General features: G+C 40.5%; 1 protein-coding gene across 2 annotated transcripts in view; it reads left to right on the top strand.

Moving 5' to 3' along the window:
• The window catches only part of klf8 (Kruppel-like factor 8), a 124,777-nt gene that overhangs the window by 66,149 nt on the left and 37,374 nt on the right, over positions 1–21,254 (top strand). For both annotated transcript variants that reach the window (XM_041802021.1, XM_041802020.1), the window contains exon 2: positions 1,577–1,888. In XM_041802021.1, the coding sequence (XP_041657955.1) occupies positions 1,577–1,888 (312 nt within the window). The remainder of the gene's footprint in view (positions 1–1,576; positions 1,889–21,254) is intronic.

Below are 21,254 nucleotides of genomic sequence, written 5' to 3'. Positions count from 1 at the left end.
TGCTGATGTGATCTGCTTTCTGTAGTGACTTCAGAGGTCAGAGCTGTAAATGAGCAGCTTACAACTTTCACAAATATACCACAGAAAAATCATCAGCATTTATTACATGAATGTTCTGATGGCCCCAGAATAAAAAAATCATATTAAAATGGAAGTAGATAGGACCAAAATGGACACTAGGGGCACAAACGTCAGGATTTTTCTACACAGTGCATTATCAGCACGGGGCACAAGTCAAGACAAAATTTATTTGAGATGCCGTAAAATACAATACAATTGCCAAAGGAAGCAAAGGGACACATGAAGGTTAAAGATACAGCTTTTTTTCAGTTCCTGATAAGTTGTGATTTTGGAGATACAAGGCTGTGGCCCATGCCAGAGATACGTGGAATTAACTTTGACAAAATCAGAACGGACAGGGCCCTGACGCCCTCATTGAGATCTTCAGTGGCCCCTCTAAGGGTCCCCAGACCCCAGGTTGCGAACCACTAGTCTAACTATCTGCTAATGTTCAGCATTATCAATCTGAACACTACAGCCTTACTTTTAGTAAAAAAAAAAAAAAAAAAAATGAGTGTCTGAAAAATCCAACAGAAAAGCTGTGAGTGTTTGTTGTTAGTATCCATGACTCTGTCTAAGCTAACTGGTGTTACTGGTGTCACTCCTCTCTAAATATTTAGGCCAGAGGAAACCCTAGGTGGATCATTTAGAAGTTTTAACTCCAACATTAGTGCTTCTATGATGTTTTTACTAACAGGAGTTCGGTTTTATCTCAGTTCCAGCAGAAGTACATTAAAATGTTTGAAAAAGGAAGTGGACATGGAGAGAAAATAGAGACAGAGAAGAAGAAAAAGGGCGTGTGCACAGCTCCAAGTCTGTGTGCTGAGTCCCTCGGCCTCGGCACTCCCCACACCTCTCTCTCTCTCTGTCTCCCTATCTCTCTCTCGCTCGCTCTCTGGGCTTCCAGAAAAGGGTGTGTCTGCCTGCCTGCTGCTGAAAGGGAGGGAGGGGTCATTTCACGGCTACTCCTCCCTGCTCTCTCTCTCTGTTATTTCTCTTTCGCTCTCATTCCCTCACTGGCAGCCTCAGGATTAGGCCTTTTGTTTCTCTGTCTCTCTCTTCAGCTTTAATTTCTATCTTTTTAGAACCACAGTGAGTGTCTGTGTGTGTTTTAACCCCCCCTTCTGGCAGATTTCTGAGAAGGGTCTTTTTTTTTGTTTAGAGCAGAGGTAATGCTTGTTGTCATGTGTTTTTTTCCCTCCAAACTCTAGTCTGCCATTTCCTGTCTTGCTTCCTCCTCTACCTGTCTTCCTCCTCTCTTGATTTCACATTTCCCCCCCCTTTCTTCTGCTTTCCTTTCACAAATCCCCTCTTTTCAGCCTTTTCTCCTGGTCTGGAAGTTTCTTTTTTCTACATTGTTTTCACCCTTTTTTCTCTGACATTTTCAACCAACCCCCTCTTTTTTCCCCTCAACTCCCCCCCTTATCACCCCCTCTTTTACCTTCCTTTGGCCCCTGTCTTCTCCTTTAATCCCCTCTTCTTCTTCTTCTCACCTTCTTCTTCTCCTCCTTTCCAGTGCCAGTCGACTCCTAAGCAGAAGAAGAGCGCCGCCGCCGGCCAGAAGAAGAAGAGAAGGAGCCCGGCTAAGCAGAACGCCCTGACCCAGCAACCTCCTCCACCGCCACAAGAGGAGGAGGAAGAAGAGAAGGCTACAAGGCCTAGGCCGCCTCAGAAAGAAGAGGAAGAGGAAGCTGGGGAAGAGGAGCGCAAGGAAGTGGCAGCACAGTGTGTGAAAAAGAAGAAAAAGGAGGAAGAGGAGGAGGAGAAGGGAGGGACAGAAATGCCCTCTGTTCAGATCAAACCAGAGCCAGAGGAGATGGAGTGCACGGTGAGGAGGGGGAAGGGAGCGGGAAGCAGGGTTGGATGGAGGTGATTGGTTGATTAGAAGAAGAAGGTTGTGTGGGTGGACATGGAGGAGGATGGATGAAGGAGTGGAGGAGGGTGTGGTTAGGTGTGGCTCCCGACTCACATCACTTCCTATCAGACATGTGTGATCAGGTTGAGTTCACTTTGTGGATTAGAATGCGTCAGATGGCAGAGGAGGATTTGTTTAAGTGGTTATTGAGACAGTTTAGAAGTGACTCATTGATTACCTGAATAAAATAATTTCACTATTGATGCTTTAGTGCAATGGCCTTGAAGACTTTAGCAATCTTTAGAAGACTGGTAACAGTTATTAGATGTTAAAATATGGTTTAGAGAAGTATCCTTTATCCTGGACTACATCCAGACTAGCAGGTTATCATCCTACCTTGCATATTTTATTTTATTTTTATTTTTTTTTTACTTCTGCAATAACCAACAAAAAACAGCTTGTAATTCCCTTATGATGAGGTGGTTTTACCATCAGGCAAATGTAGGCAGCTGCTTGAGGCCTCAAGATATAGTCACTCTAAGTTTCAGTAGTAACCTCCGTCAAGGAGTTATGTGATCAGCAGGGTTTGTTAGTTAGTTTGTTAGCAGCATAACTCAAAAAGTTATGGATTTTGATGAAATTTTCAGAACATGTCAGAAATGGCATAAGGAAGAACTGATTAGATTTTGGGAGCTATCCGGATCACTGTCTGGATCCAGGAATTTTTTAAAGGATTCTGTATAATTGAGAGATAAGGCTAATGGTGGAGGTCTGCGCTCTCCAAGTGCTTTGCTAGTTTATCATGTCCATTCAGAATCTAACCAGGGGGCCAAGAAGGAATAAAATAGCTGATTATACAAAAAAATTCCCGGAGGACCGCTGGCTCCAACAGCAAGGTCTAAGGCCCCGTCCACACGGAGCCGAAAATGCTGTTTGGTTTTGAAAAAGTTTTCCGTAAAGATGGAATCGTTTCAGGAAATATCCGCGTAAGCACGGAACCGCTAAAAATGACTGAAAACGACTGAAACGCCATAGTGCAGTGTTACTCAACCCTGCTCAACCAAGAGCCAAATTGTTAGAAAATGCCATCGCAACAGCCACAATCCACATGGTGAGAAGTAACTAAAATGGGCCATAAAGCTGTGAAAAGGTGGGAAATAGGGGAAAAGTGGCATTTAATGGTAAAAGGCAGCTTGAAATGGGCAAAAAATTGCAAAGAAGCAGGATAAAAGTGGCTAAAACTGACGAAAAAGGGCAAAAATGGGATAAAAGTCGCAAAAATGGTCAACAAAGTGGCTGAAAGAAGTGGAAGGGATGGGCTAAGAGCAGCAGAAATGGGTTAAAAGTGGCAAAAATGTAGAAAAGGGAAAAAATAGAGGTTGACATTTAGGTTTGACAATTAAAACCTCCTGTGTAAGTGTGGCAAACAAACTGGTTAATGTAACTTGCAATGATAATTTTCTGAGGTCAAGGTTTAAAAGAATAATATTTCAAATTAAGACACAAAAGAGCCACAAATCATCACAAAAGAGCCACATGTGGCTCGAGGGCCACGCGTTGAGCATCACTGCTGTAGTGTGTTCGCCAAACGAGAGAAAAAGATCGCAGAAAACTGACACAAACTTTCTTCTAGTTACCCTTCTGGTTGTTCTCGCCGCTGAATTTATGAACAGCTGGTGCCTGCGTTTCCCAGTGGTGGTTAAGGAGCATCAGATTTTGCTATAAAATCCATAACAAGCTCAGTAGCTTCTGCAGCATGAACACAACCCTGTATTCAGCCATTGTTGTTTTGGCGTACCCGTGCAGGCGTCAAAAGAGAGCTACGCTGTGTGTGACATAATTGTTTCAAGAAAGATGCGGATAGTCTACACTGAGACGAAACGGTAGTCGTTTACAGGTTTATGCACTCTGGGACCCGTTTTTTACAAAAGTGTCATTTGTCGTCACCCGAAATGCCGTTTCTGTGTGGATGAAATGCCGAAACCACAAAAAACTTTTGCGTATAGGCCTGAATTCATCTCTGTGTGGATGGGGCCTAAGGCAGGGGGTCAAACTCAATCACAGCTGGGGCCGGATTCTGAATTTAGGTCTAACCTGAGAGCCTAACTGGGTCAACATTTAACCATAAACTGTCATTTGCAGTAAAAAAAATGGGTGAAATTAACTGAGCACTGATGATAGATGGTTTTCAGGTTTAAAAAAGTCAAAATTGCAAGTTTAACGGCTCAAAATCTGAGATGAAAGTCAAACTTATTAGTTCAAAAGGTCAAAACACAAAATTCAAAGTTAAAATAATAATTTGAAGGGGGAATATATGAGATAAAATGTCAAAGTTGGGAGTTGTGAGAATGGAAATATGACATAAAATTCAAAATCATGAGTTTCAAAGGTAAAAACATGAGTTACAATTTTGAATTGTGAGTCTTAAAGGTCAAAATGTGGGATTAAGAGTTAAAGTTAGAGTTGAGAAGGTCAAAAGGTGAGATCAAATTAAAACAGTAGGTTGAAATGGTGGAATATGACTTTTTATAAAATAAAAAGTCAAACAATAAATGTGATTTTGAGATGCAAAATTGAGAGTATGAAATGAAAACAAATTGATTCTTTTCTACATTTCAAACTTTTTATCTAAATATTTTTTACCCTTTTTCAGCTTTCAAAGGTTAAATTTACATTTTTATACTGTAGTAAATCTGCAGACCTCATACCAGCTGGCCAATTACAATAGAAATATGATATGAACTTGTGGGCCGGGTGCAACAGTACCACGTGCCGGATTTGGCCCCCGGGCCTTGAGTTTGACATCTTCGATTTAGAGATTTCAGTATAGAAAATCTGCATACTCTACCTTTAAGTGATCAGAAAGGTCTTGAATTGAACTCCAAACTTCTCAGCGGTAGCTAAGTTTGTCAGCAAACCCTTAGTGAAGTTTTGGCAGGAAGTGTGGATGGCCTGATGTGTAGATGCAGCAGGTAGCAAGGCGTAAAAGTTCTCCTTTTGATCTCATGTCTCAGCTTAAAGAAAGACAGAAATGCACGTGCACACAGGCCTGAGCACACGTAACTGTCCTCATGAGGGAGGCAGTTGTTTGCATTATTTGTTGTCATTGAGTCTGAGGTAGCATTAGAAGCTAGCAGGCTGCTAATGAGGCATTTCCTTTCTCCCTGCCTCCAGCTAACATCTCGCTGGAGCTAATGATCACTGAGGTTAAAACCTTGTCCTAACAGAAAATCAGCTTTCAAGTCTTGTATCATGTTCAGTTGGATGTGGTAGCTGCAGCCTCTGGATCTGAAGTCAGTCTCGTGCTTACAGTGAGACTTGTTTCTTGTTTGATTCTGGCTTAAATAATTGGACATGTTTGATTTCAGTGGAACAAAAACGAAAAGACTGAATGCCAGTAGGTGCTGCAGTGGATGCCTGCCTCCGTGCACACACGGTAGAAATACATGTGTCTTCTAAGCAGAGATGTCAGTCCAAGTGAAAAGCAAGCTTCTAATTCATCTTATGCATGTATTATTTTAAATTAGAGGAGACATATTATGCAAAATTACTTTTTCAGGCTTTTCTGACAAAAACTTGTGTCCCTGGCCTGTCCACAATCCCCTCAAGTACCACTCTCTTTCTCCACCTGTCAGGAAATGTGGTGATGTCATGATGTCATGTGGGGAGTTAGCTCCGCCCCCAGGTTAGGTTGGCCCTCCCCTCTTGGAGGAAAGTTCTGCCCTCCTCTCAGCTCCTCTCCTCTCAGGAGAGCCACATCTATGAAGCCACATCCATTTCCCGAGAGGGGCGGAGTCAGACAGCTCACATGTAAAGAAACAGCTCGTTCAGAGCAGGGCTGAAACAGAGGGGTTTTTAGACATGCAAAAATACAATACTGGAGTGTTTTTCAGCAACAAACTTCATAGGCATGTTTTGGGGACCTCTGAGACCAATATAAACTTGTCTTAAAGGGGTGAATTATGTCCCCTTTAAAGTGTCCCCTAATGTTCGCTTCATTGCTGCAAAGTTTGTAAGAACGATTTGGAAATGTAACTTTGCACCAGTATTGTACAGAGGACTCTTCCCGTGAAATCAGAGCATGTGGAGGAGGAATGGGAAAGGACTGAGTGCATTAGAAATGTGGATAGTGGATTGGTGGGCGGAGTCCTGAATGAGGGATTATTGATGACAGTGGGAAGATCTGAAGATGGAGTTAAAGCAGCAGGATTGATGGAGGAGTAGACGACATGATGGATGGAGCAGAGCAGAGAGTGATGGGATGGTATGCTTGAAGGAAGATGAGTTTAGCGAAAGTTAACATAAAGGTCACATTCGTCTTAAGTTTTCGTGTTCTTAAAATATGCAGAAGTGGTGTTGTTTGTGCAGCTGTAGTTGTCACCACGGTCCATCCTCTTCATTTCTTCTTCTGCATTTGTTTATCCTAGCTGCTCCAGGATCTTTGTACCACGTCTATACAACCCAGAGCCTTCACTTAATCAGACTTCAAGTGCCTGGATATATATTTTTAATGCAGCATTGGTTTTCTCATGCCAGGGATGGAATTCTCTGTCCTTGGAATATATTTTAAGGAGATAAAACGGGGAAATTTCTTGTCTCTTTAATCAATAACTAATTAATCTATTACTGTCAGGTATATATTTTCTCACAGAGTGTGCTTTAGAGATTGTTCTGCAGTGATGTCAGTGAAGTGCAGAAGCAGGAGGAGCGGGGTGTCCCGATGGTGCTTGGTTTCCACTGATACTTGGTTTTTAAAATTGCATAGCTATGATAGCGTGTTGACATTTATGTTTTTTTTTTTTTTGCATTTGAAATAGCAGCATTGACCTTTTGTTTGTTCTAATCCTGAGTGACTCCAGGCAGAGCGTCAGAAGAATGAGCTCCATGAAACAGAGAATGAGGAAGTCAGAGGTCAGCACAGAGCTAGAGCATCCCGACAAAGTGGGTAAAGAGAGAGGTTTGAAACCTCTGCTAAGGTCGTACTGGTTGCCCTCTTATTGCCCCAATGGGTTTACTTTCAGAATCAACTTAGGGGAAGGTAGTTTATCCAAAGACTCTATATTCAGTAACTAGCTCAGTACGTTTTGTTCTGTCCCTGTGCTTTATTTTTTACACAGATGCACTGCACGCTGTCCCTCTGGCTCAGTGATACACAACGTGTGGCTCGTGAGCCACATGCTCATTGACGTCTCAATTTTAAATATTATTCCCCAGAAAACCTTATAGTGAAACTTTTTTGCCCTTTTTCACATTTTTTTTGCCACTTTCACCCATTAAAGCTACCTTTTGCCATTAAATACCACTTGTTTCCTCTTTTATTGCCTGTTTTTGCCACTTTTTTCTCATTTTTGCCCTTTTTCACCACTTTTCACCAATTTTTTTAACCATTAAATACCACTAATTTCATATTTTTTCCCCCATTTTTAGCATTTATTTTCTCTACTCTGTCCCCATTTTCCACTTTTTCAGTACTTCTCACCCATTAAATCTACCTTTTGCCATTAAATACCACTTGTTTCCTCTTTTTTGCCCGTTTTTGCCACTTTTTTGCTACTTTTGTCTCATTTTGCCCTTTTTCACCACTCTTCACCCATTTTTTGCTATTAAATACCATTTTTGTCCTATTTATTGCCAATTTCTGCCACTTTTTTCCACTTTTCTCCCATTTTTCCCCTTTTTCAGCACTTTTCACTCATTAAGCTACCTTTTGCCATTAAATACCACTTGTTTCATATTCTTTCCCCATTTTTGCCACTCTTCACTGCTTTTTGCCCATTTTAGTAAATATCCACACTTTCTTTGCCACTTTTGCCACCTGTGACTCATTTTTTTCTTACTTCTCACCCATTTTGCTATTTTCTGACCCTTCTTCCACTTTTTCTCCCTGTTTTTGCCCCTTTTCACACATTTTTGCTGCTTTTTGACCAGTTGTGCCTCCTTTAATTTACTTTTAATGCTACTTGAGCCGTTTTTTGCCACTTTCACCACTTACATTGTGGATTTTGCAAAGGTATTTTTTAACAATTTGGCTCTTTGGTTGAGCAGGGTTGAGTGACACTGCTCTAGCTCATCAATTTCTGGGTCAGAGTCCAGCGTGGAAACTGTGGAGCATGCTCAGAACATCTAGGCTGGTTTGAGTCCAGTCGAGTTAATCAATCCTCAGCTGAATTATTTAGATATGTCAGTGTGATTTCAAGAAATTGTTTAGTAAAGATATACTTTTGGACTTTTCATGCCTTGATTCATGAAGGACGACAGTAGATAGAATCAGAAATGGGGATGTGAGAGTGGGGGAGACACATGTGGGAAAGGAGCCACTGGACTGATATAAACCCAGACCGCGTGCAAAACACGGGGCAGGACCAAACCACTGTGCCATTTGCAGCCCTACACAAACTCTTAGAGTCCAGTTTTAGATGGACTAACACAATAAGTTGACTTTTTTCTGCAGAAACATGGTGTGCATAATTTTGAAAATCTCTTGTGCTTTTTTGATTTATACCTTCTTATGTAAAAATCACCATTTGTAATTTTGTTTTTATTTTAACAATGTTGTGAGATTTTGATGTTTGTGAGGTTGTGTTGCTGTTGCATTACTGCTGTTGTTGTTTTTATTGTTGTTGTTGCTTTTGAGGCTGCTGTTGCAATGTTGTTGTTGGTCCTTTTGTTGTTCGGATTGTTGATGTTGTTCCTGTTTTTGTTAATGCTGCTTTTGTTTCCAAGCTGTTTTTGATGTTGTTGTTGCCAATTTTTCTGGGGTTTCTTGTTGCTCCAGTTGTTGTGTGGTCCTTTTTAAAAAAAAATATTAATGTATTTATAGTTGTTTTTTGACAACAACTGTCAAAATTGTCATTTTCATCAGACTGCTGTTGTGAATATTTTTGCTACTGTTGCTGTTTAATTGTTGGTGCCATCGTTGTTTTCATTGTTGCATAGCTGTTGCTGTTCTTGTTGTCTGGTGTTGTGGTTGTTGTTGTTCCTGTTGCTGCTATTGCTGTTATTGTTTTTCGCTGTTATTTTTGTTAGTTTAGTTGTGATGTTCTTCTTGTCTGTTCTTGTTCTTGCTCTTCTTCTTCTACTTGTTTTTTTTCTTGTTCTTGTTCTTCTTGTATTATTTTCTTGTTCTTGTTCTTCTTGTCTTTTTTTCTTATTCCTGCTCTTCTCCTTCTTCCTGTATTTTTTCGACCTGTTTTGGGTTGGTCCTGAACAAAGACAGTCCATTAACCAGTCAGGTAACATAAGGAGGTTTCTTTGCTTTGTTTTGACTACGTGGCTCCTTTGTTTACACCTTTGATTCACTGTTCAGCTTTTATGAATCAATGTTCTTCTCTATTAGCTTCTTTGTCTTCCATAATGGCTCATTATGTTGTTATAAACATTAGTGGTGAAGCTCAGTTACCTGACTAATCCAGGACCAAACCTCACTGTCACAGCTCATATTGATGGTGTTTGTCTGCTGGCTAACTCCAAGCTTATTGCTGGCTTCACTTTATGAATGATAATTAAGCGTGATCATAAATAATACACAGTTTGGGGGTGTTTACATGCCGCTGTGGCTGAGCTGGCATGCTGCTACACCTTAAGCAGTTCCAGCTCCAGTGTTGTGATAGGTCGGTCCATGTTCCTGGTTATAATGGGCGACAGGAGAGGCTGTAGAAGAAAGGGTGTGAGCAGTAATGATAAGGTGAGGCCTGTCACCATAGCAGCCATTAACCCAGAAAACAGACTGAGCTAAGCGAGGAGGAGGAGGAGGGTGTCAGCTGGATGGGGGGAGGATGGGTGAGGTATGGAGAGAGGGAGCTGAAGGAGGGTAAACAAGAAAAGAGTGAGGAGAAGAGATAATTCAGAGGCTAGAAGGCAAACGGGGCTAGAGGAGAGATTGGAGGGTGTGGACGGATAAGAAAAGGTGGCACTGCAGGATTATGTCAGCAAGGACGAAGGTTGTGTAGCTATCTGCTTCTCCTGGGTTCTAAAGGCTGAGTGTGCTAACAGTAGGGGAGACAGGGATGGTTTCGTCTGCAGAACCTGGAGTTGTTCAGTGTTGCTGGAATTTTGGCCTGACAGTCGGTTATTTATGTCTTCCCCTGCTCCATGCTAACACTTAAGCATATCTAACATCCTTTTCTGAGTGTTAAAGTAAAAAATGCAGTGATATGTGACTCATCAGTATTGCTTTCTATGCAAATGCAGACATTATTGCATCCACCACTTTTCTCCCTCAAAATCTGGCTTCTTTTTAGCTACACTGAATGTTTTTTAGGTTTTTGTACTCAAAATTATTTTTTTTTTGGCACATATGGATTTTTTTACAATTCAATTTTGCTTTTTTTTTTTTTTTTTTTAACTAAAACCTGAGTCTGTGTGGATAGGTCTCAGTCAGGCTCAGAGATCTAGACTCTGCAATTTAACTCCATTCTTCTTTGCAGAACTGCTCAAGCTCTGCCAGGTTGCACAGGGATGAGGGGTGAATAGCCCTTTTCAGTCCAGCCACTAATTCTCTATTTGATTGAAATCTGGGCTTTGACTCGGCCACTCCAGAACATTCCTCTTGTTGTCTTTAAACCATTTCTGTGTAGCTTTCTGTGTATGCTTCAGCTCATTGTCTTGCTTGAAAATAAATCTTCTTCCAAGCCATAGCATCCCAGGATTTTCCTATATTTTGCTGCATTCTTTTGACCTTCCAGGGCCGGCTGCTGAAAAGCATCCCCACAGCACGATGCTGCCACCACCATACTTCACAGTGGGGATGGTGTGTTTGTGATGATGTCAGTGTTTGGCGTCTTATCTAATGGCAAAAAAAGCTCCATTCTGGTCTCATCGGACCAAAGAACTTTCTTCCTCTTGACCATTGAGTCTCCCACATGCCTTTTGGTGAACTTTAGGTCAGATTAAATCTGAGTTTTCTTCAACAGTGTCTTTCTCTTTGCCATTCTCCCATAAAACTTTGCAACAGTTTTTGTCTGCAGAGTCTCTTCCATCTCAGCTGCTGAAGCTTGGAACTCCCTCAGAGTAGTCATAGGTGTCCTGGTGGCCTCTCTCACTAGTCTCCTTGCGCGCTCACTCAGTTTGTGAGGACGGTCTGATCTAGGCAGATTTACACATGTGACATAATCCTTCATTTCTACATGATGGATTTAACTGAACTCTGGGGGATGTTCAGAGACTTGGAAATGTTTTTGTCTCTATCCTCTGACTTTGACTTTTCAATAACCGTTCCTCTGAGTTACTTGGAGTGTTCTTTTGTCTTCATTGTGCAATGGTAGCCAGGAACACTGATTAGCCAGTGATTGCACCTCCCAGACACAGCTGTCTTTATACTGCAATCACTTTGACAGTAGATAATTTTTTGGTGTGAAAAGCCAAATTATATTGACCATGACTGATTTATAAAATCAATATGAATACTTTTTGTAGGCACTGCAACCATCAGTCAGTTCGCCTTGGTAGGCGTTTTTTCTTCCAACAAATAGCCCTTAAGCAAGTATTGCGCCAACTCTGGATCTGAATTCTAGGAATTTCCCACTCCATAATTCCTAGAATAAGTAAAGAGCAGAATACAGCTTGCGGTCTGATGGTACTTGAGACCTTGGGGTGGGATATAGGAGGGAGAGATGCAATTTTGAGAAGATATAGGAGAAAAAAGTCAAAAGAAAGTCTCACTCAGGACAGGAATCAACCTCTCTTCATCCCCGCTGATACAGATGTTATCTCTTCACCCTCCAATGTGGATTAATGTCAGAATTCAGCAGCATCAGGTCTAAATTGTGCCTCCAGGTTACAGGATTAGGTTGTGTTAGATTTGTTTAGATGCCAGGTTTGACAAACAAGAATGACATGCAGCTGACTGCAGGGAGAAGACTTACATACTTTTGAATCAAGTTTAGGGCTCTTACATTAAGTCGCTGTGCTTACTGTTGAATTTAGGGCTGTTTTGGGGGTTTGATATCCTTTTGGGATCCTGATTCTGAACTTTTATCCTGCATATAATTTAGGAAAAATTCTGCATGTCAAAATACAGTATCCCAACAAATTTAAACGCCAATAGATGATGTCAGGTTTGTACAAACATCTTGGTAATAACTTAGTAATTCGCTGGAAGCAACCTTTCAGTTATGTTCATAGGCCAGCACAAAGCGTCATCACAGCTGCTCCAAACTTTGCCAAAAGTCACGCATGGCACATCAGAAGATGAGTAATTTACAGTAAAGATCAGCACAAATTTCACCAGAAAGCCCTTTGTGTTATGTTATAAATCTGTTCTCTTAGAGCTACCTTTTGCCATTAAATACTTCTTGTTTCCTCTTTTATTGCCTGTTTTTGCCACTTCTTTTTGCAACTGTTTTCCATTTTTTGCCACTTTTATCCAATTTTTCCTCGTTTATTGCAGCTTTTTTCCCATTTAAGCTACCTTTGTCCATTAAATACCACTTTCGTCCTATTTATGGCCCATTTTTGCCACTTCTTTTTTCCACTTTTATCCCATTTTGCCCTTTTTCACCATTTTTTGCCAATTTAAGCTACCTTTTGCTATTAAATAGCACTTGTTTACTATTTTTTGGCCATTTTTGCCACTTGACTGCTTTTTGCCCATTTTAGTCAATTTCCATCCATTTTATGGCCACATTTTTGCCACTTTTGGACCATTTTTCACCACCCGTGACTCATTTTTTTGTCACTTCTCACCCATTTTTGCTATTTTGTGACCCTTCTTTAACTTTTTTCTCCCCATTTTCGCCCCTTTTCACACATTTTTGCTGCTTTTTGACCAGTTTTGCCACCTTTGATTTACTTTCAATGCTACTTAAGCAGTTTGTTGCCAATTTTCACCACTTATGTTGTGCCTCTTGCAAAGGTATTTTCCAACAATTTTGCTCTTTGGTTGAGCAGGGTTGAGTGACACTGCTTAAAAGCTATGAATTAGTGCATATTGGTATAATGTGCATGTGGCCTTCCCCCTTAATGGGCTCAATGTTGGGGCCTCGTATGTTTAACTTTTACTGGCTCTACTGAGGAGATGATTGTGAAACAGAATCAGCTCTACCCTGCTGATATACTTATCGCTCTGTCTGCAGGTGACATTGGTCCCTTGTTTATGAAATTAAGAGCTTTATTTATTTGCTTGTGTATTATAAATGCATCTCAACTATTGAAATGACTCATCCATTATTTGCACTGATCATCTGAGTTCATAATACCGTAGAACAGTGGTTCTCAACCTTGGGGGCAGACCCCCTTGGGGTCATGAGACACTGAGAAGGGGTCACCAGATGCCTTAAAAAAAATGAAGAATTTTTTTTAGACAACACTGTTGCCACTTTAAAAGATATTTGTTTCTTTGATAAGAGTGGTTATTTTTCAGGTCAAATATAAAATATGGTTTTCACAGCTTAACTTCACAATGGACCATGATTTTGCTGACCTCCATGGGCCCCCAGTTTGGCTGGGTCCCAGAAACCTCCCTCTTTATCCCTCCTTATGGACGGCCTTGTCTGCACATGACTATTCTTGAATGTTCATGGCTGCTCAGCCACCTTCTGGTACAGCGGGGGTCCCCAGCCTCTGGCACCTTTATTTTGGTGGTTGCGAACCCCTGCTGTAGAAGATCTGATCACTGGTTCATGTAGATGAACTCTTACAATAAAGTGAAGTACTGGATGTGTGTGTGTGGGGCGTAGACTTAGCCACTGACATAAATTTCGACCCTGAAACCCCACAAAATAAAGTTGCGCCTCTCTGATTAAAAACCTGATTCATGTCAGATTAAAGGTCGAGTTTATAAGAGTGTTCACCAGAGGCTGTGAGGGTTCGAGGAGATGGGGGAGGGGGTCCTGTAGAGCCCTATGTGAGTGTTGTGTTGTGGCATGGTTTGGGTTAGTGGAGGGTGGGGGCTGGGTGGGGTAGTATTGCGTAAGGGATCATTAAACAGAGGGTGTGTGTGGTGTGTGTGTGAGTGTGTGTTGACCACACCTCTGTGGCTGCCTCGAACAGAGGGGAGTGGAGTTTCCTGTCCAAAGATAAAGTCTTGAGGAAGCAGATCCTCCTGGTATTCACTCGACTGGAAGCCTTCAAAAACTAAAACACCCCAAATCTTCATGAAGCCTACTGTATGAGTGTTGTTTTAACTCCAGTTACCCTTTTCTAAGTTTCAATCTGGCACGTCTGCCCACAGGGAACAGTGAAAAGCACCTACTCTGAATACTTATATAATAAATGTTGAAAACAGTAAGAAGTAGTGGTGTTTGGTGGACTTGAAGGACAACATGGCCGTTAAATGTCTGCAAATTATACCGGCCAAGGTCAGTGTACTTTCTGGCAGATCCATTTCCTGGTTGAAACCAGACTGAAAAAAAAAACAGGAGAAACTCTTGTTATTCCGTTTTTTTGTTTTTAACCAAAATTGGAGAAATCTGTAATCAATCTGCAAAGACCCAGAATAGTCTTCGAAGTTCCGGGCTAGCTAGAACAGCGTCCTTTAGGGCTACGAAGACATCGAGGGTAGCAAATGAAAGACAGGAAAATCAGCTGTCAGAGAAAAAGAGTGTCTATGACTTATGGTTCAAAAGTTATCAACGTTTTGGGGCGCAGGTGGCCTAGTGGTTAAAGGTGCGTCCCATGTATGCGGACGGCCAAGGTTCGAATCTGACCAGAGCCCTTTACTGCACGTCTCTCCCCCACTCTCATCCCTGTTTCTGACTCTATCCACTGTCCTCATCTATCAAAAAAAGGTACAAAAATGCCCAAAAATAAATCTAAAAAAAAAAAGTTATCGAAATTTTTATAAACTTGTCACTTCTTGTTATTTATGACAACACCGTCCCCAGTTCCAGGCTCACATTAAATGTTCTGTAAGAGCTACGAATGCATGGAGAACATGATAAGGAAGGCACAGCGAAGAGCTTTCAGATTAAAAAAAAAAAAAAAACTATTATGTGTCTACGACCTACAGTTCAAATGGTACCAAGTGATATACATATATATATATATATATATATATATATATTTTTTTTTTTAACCTTTATTTAACCAGGAGAACAACCTCATTGAGATTAAAAATCTCTTTTTCAAAAGTGTCCTGGCCAAGATAGCAGCAGCACAGTCAAATTTACAGACAAACAGGTAAACATACAAGTAAAATGTCAAATAACAGTACACTGAAAGAGAAAGCAGCAAGTAATTGTTAAAACCAGCTATGTTAAACCACATCATTCAAAACATTTGCATACAGATCTGACTGCCTCCAAGTCAACCAACCTCCTCTTAAAAGCCTCCAATGAGACGAGTTCACTAAGTTTTAGGTCTTTCTGTAAGTCATTCCAGGCAAAGGGGGCAGCAAATTTTTACCCAGTTCAGTTCTGACCCTGGGGACAATAACCTGACACGTCAGATGGATGTGTTTCACACATCCATCTGGGAAAGCTTCAGTAGGAAACGTTTGAGAAAAGGCAGAGGATTTGAAAAAAACTCAGAGTGTGATTGGATGAACATGAATAAGAGCAACAGAACATGTGACATAGCAGCTATCAAGCTGCAAGTGCGCAGCTAATGAGGAATAACGCGAAACATGGTGATTACAGACATGTAAGTACTCGACTTTTGTCGTTTTTGAAAAGAAAACAACTCACTTCTGTTCTTTGTTCTTCTTTTAACAAAGAAATGTCATCAAGTTCTGATAAAACTGGTGCTTTAGCAGCATCCACGCTAATCTCTTCCTCCATAACTGCACCAGCTCTTGCTGCTGTTTGTTTACATCGCGACTCCGCTGCGCATGAAACTACTGCCCCTCAACACTGATTGGTCCTATCACTTTCTAACCGGGCCCAAACGGTTCAGATGGGGGCTTTGCAAGATGGATTCGCCAGTGAAAAACAAGGAAACGGGTGCATCCATCTGCTTTGCAAGGTTAGGGGACAAACAGTAGGAAAAGATCCTGAGATCGGAGATTATAAGTTCCAGAGGTCTTCAGACTAATGTAGGTCAGAAGGTAGGAAGGTAGACGACCAAGAACAGTTTTATAGAAAATAGTCTACCAGTGTTTAAGTCTACGTGAAGACAAAGAATACCAACCCACATGCTCATACAAAAAACAATGATGAGTGAGGGATTTAGAGTTTGTGACGAACCCCAAAGCTCCATGATACACGGTGTTTAGAGCATGTAAGCTCTGAGACGAAGCATGCATGAACAAGACATCTCCATAGTGCAACACTGACATAAAAGTGGCAGCAACCAGTCTTTTCTTAGACTCAAAAGAAAGACAGGATTTGATCCTGAAATAAAAACCCAGTTTCAGCTTTAACCTCTTAACCAATTGCTGAATGTGAGGAGTAAAAGACGTGGAATCATCAATCAAAATCAATCTATAAAGGGATGTGCCTGCGGCACCAATCCATAGTAGCATGAATCTGCATTTGACAGCGCAACAAGCTTTATGCTATAAAGGAGGAGGCTGGGGTGGAGGAGGTTAAGGTTTGCCCGCAGCAGCAGCAGTGGCAGTTGCAGCAGTTTACCATTCAAAGCATATTTATGATAACATGAGGGAGAAAACCTGTTAAAGATGTACTGCTAGCCTCTTAGCTAGAGGCTAATTCACTGCCATTCATTCCTATTAGCAGGGTTTACTACACACAGCATGCAGGCAATCTTAGCTACAGTAAGTGAGCTATGGAAATGATGCATTTGCACAATAGGTGGGCTAGTGAGCTCTGATAACAGCGCATCACTGAAGACGTATTTTGACCTATGCGTGGTGCCCAGAATGCATGGTTATACGCTGATCATGCATCGTCTGAGAAGACTTAACAGCCACTGTGCAGTAAGAAAGTGATGCTGTGCTAAGCTGCAGGTCAGCAGTGAAGAATTAAAGTTAGAGGAAACAGTTCAACATTGTTTCAGAGGGAGGTCAAATGACTTTTCTATTGTCTTGTTAGGGCAAAAGTTATCTGAAGACTTTCTTATTATCTCTGACTCGGTCTTAAACCAGCATTATGCATGGGTGCAGACACCTTTATCTCGCCCCTCTCTCTCCTACCGTCTCTTCTTCTACTTTCTCTTTCAGACTTCTCTCTTTCTCTCTCCCCTCTCTCACCCTAATAGGATATGTCGAGGGAGGCTCTGCTTCCGCTCACCCCATCACCATGGCAACCGTGGCTCTGGCGGGAGTTGCCGAAAAGGCTGTGTGTAGCCTGACCCCTCCCCCCCTCACTCCTCCTCCTCCTCCTGCTCTTCCTCCTCCACCTTTCCAGACCAGCCTCTCCCTCTCCCTCTCTCTCTTTCTAACTCAGCCAAAGGCAGACTCACATACAAACAAAAACACACAAACATCCTGAATACCTGCCAGCACGGCACAGTGAATAGCCCCATAATCTCCCTATGTCTCTCCCCCTCTCTCTCTCATATACACAAATACACAATGAGGCCCTGTGTGCATGTGTGTATTTGTCACTGATGTATGCACATAAACAAGTCAGTTGTCCTCCAGCAAACCGGAGCACTCATGCACAAAGACAGGCCACAACACAAGTACACACATGTACACAAACTCTATCACTCCCCTGTTTGTGCGTGTGTGTCTGTGAGAGCATGAGACATCAGAGGTTAGAGGCCCGTTCGCTGTGCTTTTGCCAGGAGCGCTTTGCTACCATGAGTGTTATTTAGTTTTTGTGTATCTATTGTGTTTCTGTGCGTGTTTGTGAGTGTCGATGAGCATTCGGTCCATTCAGAGTGGAGCACGGGGAAATTTTAGGGATGCAGAGAGAGGAGAGAGGGAGAGATGATGTGGGGTGAGAAAAGGACGATTGCAGTGCAGATAGTGGACTAATGCAGCTCCCTCTGCTGGTGCAGGATGATGATGTCATTGTTGGCAGCCTACTTCCTCCAGAGCAGGGCTTCCAGGAAGTGAAAAAACAGCAGCTGTGTGAGGGAAACAGGAAGCAGAGAAGACTTGTTGGAGTGCATCTTTGAACTGATGTGAGTGGTGTAGATCGTTGATGCTGCAGCATATTATGACGTGTTATATTTCATTAAAGGGTTAAAAAACAATAATCCAGTCGCTCAGGATGGTTTGAACACTGGACGTTTAGTTTCTCACACTTCTTTGTGATCAGTAGGACCTGATGAGTTTAAAATCTCAGCCTGGACTTTGATCAGAAATTAGATCTGACCAGAAATGGTGTCCACAAATCTCCTGGAGGTCCAGAAAATACAGACTTGGATCAGTTTGGGAGCAAATGTTTGGGCTGAGTGGTTGCTGAGTGAGTTGTTTTTTGAATTTCTTGGATTTTCCTTTTTAAATCCACACAAATCCTGCTGAAATTTCTGTGAAAATCCTTAAAAATGTTTTACTAAAAATCCCCAAAAATGTTTTCAAATATCCCCCAAACCTTCCATTGAAACTGTTTCATAAACCTAAGCATTCAAATAACAATTTTCCCAGAAATCCCATGTATATTCCTGTAAGTATTAAGGATATTCTCCAAAATTCCAAAAAATGAGAGAAACTTCCCCTAAACATCCCAACTTTCTCATATTTCCATGAAAATTATTGAAAAAAGTGTGAGAGAATTTTTAATGAAAGTGCAAAAAAAAGAATAAAAATAAAAATTTTCCCAATTAAACTCTTTAAAATATATATACATGCCCCCAAAATTTCCAATAAAACACTCGAAAATTTCAAAGCAAATTCATTCAAAATTACAAATACATTTCCCCAAACTTCCATGGAAAACCTGAAAATATCAAAATTCTCCCAAACATCCAAACATCAAATAATCCCTTTAAACTTCCATTAAAACTCCCCATAAATACACAAACATGTTTCAATAATTTCTATTGAAATACCTTAACATTTCCAAGCAAATTCCCACAAATATCCAAACAAATTCCCTTTAAATTTCCATGAAAATTTCCAAGCAAATTCTGCCAAACTTTCAAGCAAATACCTTCAACCTCAATAAACATTTAGCAGGAATATCTCTAATAGCAGAAATGATGACTGTCTTGTAAAGCAGATGTGTGAATACTATTGTATGTGCAGTACCTGCAGGGTAGAGCTGGAATATTAAAGATACAACAAAGTATTTTGGCTTCTTCAGGGTTGTTTCTATGAATTTAAGGCCCTACTTTTCAAATCATGTTGCCAGGACCTGGATTATTTTTTCCATTGTTTTTTAGTCTTAAGTTTCCTCTTCTATGAGCAGCGCTGGTTTTAGGGCATCAGTTGCTTCTCTTTTTCATGTATTCTGTTTTTTTGTTGAGTCATTTTTCAAGTGTATTTCTTGACAAATATCTCCATTTTTGGCTCTGCAGCTTAGAGATGAAGCTGTAGGTCCTGGTTCTCCTGGAGGCTTGAACTGACACTGCCATGACCCAGCCTCACTGATGGGTCTGGATCAGAGTTCATGAACTTCATTTGAGTGTATCTGGGGGCCTAACTTTGGAGCCATACTCACTGCTTTAGTGAAAAAGCATCATATGTCATAAATGTTCTCTTTTTACAACAACCATTTTATCTGAAAACAGGTAGAAATAGTGACTGGATTTAGAGTTTTGGTGACTGCTGCTGCATCAGAAACAGAGGTGAATAATGAGAGTGTATGCTGACAGTAAAACATCAATAATCTCCATGTTTCTCCATGTCATCTCATCCATTCAGCTCTAAAATTAGGATGTTATTCAGCCAAGTGAAAAAACTTCCAGTGTGCTGAGATGAACACACCTGCTTCCAACACAAACAGACTGTTTCCCGAGTTAAGCCGAGGCGTCACGGCTGCAAACGTTTTCTGTATGGTGCTGAAAGTTTGTGGTTTTCCATTTTTAAAGGTGATGATTTAGAAATAATGGACGGGTCAATGGACTCGTGTATTGTTCGCTGAATGAATACAGGACTTATGTTTTCTCCACCCTCTACAGCACTGATACTTAACGTGTGGCTCTAGAGCCACATGTGGCTCTTTTGTAATGATTTGTGGCTCTTTTGTGTCTTAAATTTAAATATTATTCCCCTAGAAAACATTAAAAAGGGAAACTTTGACCCCAGAAATCATCCATTGCAAGTCACATTGCACCCCAATATTTGTGTCAGTATATTTTCATTGCCCTTATCTGACATGTTTTGTCCTTTTCTCCATTTTGTTGCCACTTTTAAGCAATTTTTACTGCTTTAAGCCCACTTTTGCCACTTCCTTTTGCTCAGGTTTGCAATTTATATCCGTTTTTGCCCTTTTCACTAGGTTTATCCTGAATTTTTTTTTGCACCCCCCCCCCACTAAATATCAACTTATGCAGCTAGAGCAGTGTTTTTTGTTTTCTTTTTCAAGATCCACTGAAAATATTGGCTTATATCAGTTTTTATTTGCTTGTATTGATCTATATCTGCTGTAAATACTGGCCTATATCATCTGTAAATGTTGCCTTGTATCAGCCTATATTGTATGTTAATACTGCCTTATATCAGCCTAAGTAAATAAGTAAATATACATTTTTATTAGTCTAAATATATCAGCTTGTATCATCTGTAAATATTAGTTTAAATCAGCCTATTTTGGCTTTAAATATCTCCCCATTCTCAGCTTATTTCAGCATTAAATACTGAATTTATCTGCTCATATTGGCTTGAAAATTCAGCTTATATCAGCCTTTATTGGTTGTGAATATCAGCTTGAATCAGCCTATATCAGCTCTAAGTATTAACTATTTTTAACCTGTCCTGGCTGGTATTATTGGCTTATATCTGTTGTTATTCTCTTGAAATATTTAGATTTTTTTAGTTGTAAATACTGGCTAAAATAGTCCGTAAATACCACCTTTTATCAACCAAAGTCAGCTTAAAATATCAGCTCACATCAGCTGTAAACATCTATTTTTATTAGGCTTTTTTGGCTGTAAATATCATCTTCTATTGGTTTGTATCAGCTGTAAACATCGACTTAAATCAGCCTGTATTGGCTGTGAATATCAGCTTTCCAAATTCCCTCAAATACCCAAATTTCCCAAATTTTCAATAACATAAAAACAAAATTAAAGCAAATTTTCCCCAAAACTGCCCCTGAAACTTACAATACTTACAATACAATATTGTCCCAAAAAATTATTGAAAATACTTGAAATTTACTAATCAAATTCCTCCCAAAATTACAAATAAGTTTCTTACATTTCCATGGATACATGAAAATATCCAAGTTTATCAGATACCTGAACAAGTTTTCCAAATTTCGATGAAAATACCTAAAAATTTAAAAGCACTCTGACCTCAAGTAATTGCAAATTTCCAAAAATTATGTTAACATTTCTCAAAATTTCCATTAAAATCAGGATTTTCAAAATTACCCGAAAACATCCAAGC

This window comes from Cheilinus undulatus, linkage group 12, assembly GCF_018320785.1.
Source record: "Cheilinus undulatus linkage group 12, ASM1832078v1, whole genome shotgun sequence".
Taxonomy (NCBI): domain Eukaryota; kingdom Metazoa; phylum Chordata; class Actinopteri; order Labriformes; family Labridae; genus Cheilinus; species Cheilinus undulatus.
The sequence above is the reverse complement of the archived record's forward strand: the minus strand, read 5'-3'. Positions and strand labels throughout refer to the sequence as shown.